The sequence below is a fragment of the Mya arenaria genome, chromosome 4, assembly GCF_026914265.1.
Source record: "Mya arenaria isolate MELC-2E11 chromosome 4, ASM2691426v1".
Taxonomy (NCBI): Eukaryota; Metazoa; Mollusca; class Bivalvia; order Myida; family Myidae; genus Mya; species Mya arenaria.
This window is the reverse complement of record NC_069125.1, coordinates 13576000-13579151: the sequence shown is the minus strand read 5'-3', so window position 1 is coordinate 13579151 and position 3152 is coordinate 13576000. Positions and strand designations below refer to the sequence as shown.

General features: G+C 36.9%; 1 protein-coding gene across 1 annotated transcript; it reads right to left on the bottom strand.

The window, feature by feature from the left end:
* Positions 1-223: 223 nt before the first annotated feature.
* On the bottom strand, positions 224-2912 carry LOC128230595 (uncharacterized). The gene is made up of 4 exons (XM_052943009.1): positions 2858-2912; positions 2381-2501; positions 1952-2065; positions 224-329 (listed from the first exon to the last, which is right to left on the bottom strand). Exons 1-4 carry the CDS (start codon positions 2875-2877, stop codon positions 252-254), a joined length of 333 nt encoding a protein of 110 aa, XP_052798969.1. The 5' UTR covers positions 2878-2912; the 3' UTR covers positions 224-251.
* Positions 2913-3152: the final 240 nt, after the last annotated feature.

Here is a 3152-nt window from a genome sequence, read left to right as displayed (position 1 = left end):
TGTTGTTGTTGATGATGATGATGATGATGATGATGATGATGATGATGATGATGATGTTGATGATGATGATGGACAGCGACACTCTGAAACTAAAGATGTTTCAAATACTACGGAACTTTTTGCGCAACATAAAACATGAGCAACATGCTTCAAGAAATCTAGGAAAACAAGAGTATAAAATAATAAAAAAGAAACATTACAGTATTAATAAAATGTTCTATACCCAATCTCTGACGGCATTTGTGGATCTCTTATAGGTTGAAATCCTGTGCCGTCATAGTAATACATCCCGGTTGAAATACTCTGAGGATTACCTGTACCGACAACCACTGGAAAGTAAAGACGAGTACATAAACCCGAGATACACTGGTATATTACTGCTCACTATGTATCTATTAACAGTAGTGTCCGATAAATTAACAGCATGGCGGCATGTAGGTATAGCGGCCTAGAGGCTTAGTGGACTGAATTTGGCGGTCAAGTGACCTAGCGGAGAGAAGTTGGCGGTCTAGCGGGCTAGCGGAGTGAAGTTGGCGGTCAAGTGGCCTAGCGGAATGTAGTTGGCAGTATAGCGGCATATGGGCGTGAAGTTGTTGGTCTAGCGGTCTAGCGGAGTTCATCTAGGTGATCTAACGGCGTACAGTAAGCAGTCTAGCGACATGAAGTAGGCGGCATAGCGGCCTGAAGTTGGGGCTCTAACGGCGTGACGTTGGCGGCCTAGCGGCGTCCATGTGATGATCTGATGGGTTGAAGTTGGCGGCCCTGCGGCGTGAATGTGATGCTCAAGCGAGCATAAGATATAAGAGTCTTTTCTTTTCCTTTTATTCAACAACGTGTGTAAAGCATTATAACTCTGAGCGCTGATTTGTCAGAAACATTTGCCAAATTAAATGCATGCATTTTTAGGAGAAATGCAAACTATTTTGTTGTGACCTTGACCTTAGAACAAGTGACCCTAAAACAATCTACATGTGAAGTAGTTGCATGGTCTAAGGTCAAGTAGTTTTCAGCCGTTACGGTGCGGTCCAAGTTGTCAAAACAAGTTTGACTGTAATCGTGACCATTCTTGTAATGACCTAGTTAGTTAAATGCAAAACCGTTCTAACGTTTCTGTGCCGATAGGTTTTTAAGACTATATAGAAGGCATTTTTTGAATTTGACCTACTGATCTCAAAACTAAAGGGCCATCTATTGGTCAAGGGCAACATCTAACTAAGTTTTGGAGGCGTAAGTAAAAGCGTTTATGTGTGAGTTTTATTGCACACAACAAACTATCCAAACAACAGTGACTGTGACCTTGAACCTTGATATTTTGAACCAACCAATAATATGAAAAATCTACTGGTCAAGGCCAAATATCAATTAAGTTGTATTATAGGTCAAACCTTTCTCAAGTTATCGTGCGGACAATGCGTTAATAACATTGTTGACCTAACCATTTACATACAGACTTAAACAGCTAAGGTCATCCGTCCGTCAAGGACAACCTACTACTTAAGTTATATTATCCTAAGTCAAAGCGTTCCACAAATGCCTTCATTACATTTCTTACCTTGACCTTGACCTTTGACCTAATGTTCACTGAATTTTCATGATCCTTTTTTAAACCGTTATCAAGATATAAGACGGCCAAAATGTTCCTAACACTAATTACTGAGACCTTGACCTTCAACCTAATGACCCAAAAAATAATAGGAACATCTTCTGACTAAGAAAAAACTACCACTATAGTTTCATAAAACTTAGTAAAACTTCCCGGATTATTGTGCTGACAAAACATGGTGTATCGACCGATCATAAATCATAAATGACCGACCGACTTATACCCATTTTTTCAAAGTCAGATAAACATTTATAATTGTTTGATATTTTATGAAAAAGGAAGTCGATACAAAGTTCAAACCCTTTGTTATTTTAATTCTATAAATGGCTTTGTAAACATAATACCAACATCTTCCTTGTGATCTGTTCTTCTAGACGGTTGTTTACTTCCGGCATCTGGTTTCTCACGTCGCGTGGCCTTTTTCGGGTCCGTTGAAATTCTGCCTTCTGTGTTTTCCGAGGCCTGAAACATATCAGCAAGACTACTCAAGCCCTTGTTACGCTTTTTAGTAGTGACCATGTTCATGTTGTTTTTGTTGTTGTTTTTGTTGTTGTTAGGGCAAAGTCACAATTAGAAGTCATTTTGGACTTTAAATAAACAATAACATTTTACTATCAGGCGTAATTAATATTAGTTGTAATTTATTTTTAAGATCAAGGCCAGAATTGGACGTTATCTTGGCCTTCTTAGAGCAGTTATATGCCTTTATCAGGCAATAAAGAGCCAATATATATTTGTTTGTTTATAAATTCCATTTATAATAATTCATATGTTTACCTCTAACGCGATTTCAATTGTTTTTGGAATAGTTTCCTGGTCATGGTTGTTGTCGCTCTTGTTGTTGCTGTTGATGTCGCTCTGCTGATTGTCTTGAGAAAACAGTTCCAACGTCTGGCATCTGATATCAGTATTAATAAAATATGCCGTGTTTATATTCCGATAATACCCTCGTGAATCTACCCCATGTGCTTATAAAACCAAAAGTAACTAGACTTTGAATTTAAATATTTAATTTTAAAATAATATTTTACCAAAATTGGAATAAATCAATGCAAAAAAATATTGATATATAATGACATTAAACGTGTATAGGAAACGACCGCGTTGATTCATTTTGAAACAAGAAATATAGGTACACGACAAGTACAATACAGATAAATACAGGAAGGAACAAGGCAGGTACAGTACAGGTACAATGCATGCAATCATTTCCTAGCAAAAAAAATGATTATATATATATATATATATATATACACTGGAATATGTTTATCCATCTTCTGTACTCCAACTGTAAATTATGATTATTTCCAAATCATTCAAACACACACAAGCACACTCGTAACGAGAGAGATCCAACCTCGTGACATCTATCAAATATCTTCCGGATCAGCCTCATTTAAATCATATAGTAATATAAGGTTTGCCATTGGGTATTTTTCATTACCGTGTCTGCGCATAAAAGGGACTATTTCAGGGTTTATAAAGTAACCTTTTTACGGATTTTTTTTCCGAAATAAAGTGTGGCAACTCATTAGGAATGTTAAAACTA

What these genes read in the sequence shown, in the direction of transcription:
- LOC128230595 (XM_052943009.1), bottom strand. Translation starts at nt 2,877, where the DNA reads ATGGATAAACATATTCCAGT. An exon ending in ATGGATAAACATATTCCAGT is followed by an intron (nt 2,502 to 2,857) that starts GTATATATATAT and finishes TACTGATATCAG; the next exon opens with ATGCCAGACGTTGGAACTGT. An exon ending in GAACAGATCACAAGGAAGAT is followed by an intron (nt 330 to 1,951) that starts GTTGGTATTATG and finishes TTTACTTTCCAG; the next exon opens with TGGTTGTCGGTACAGGTAAT.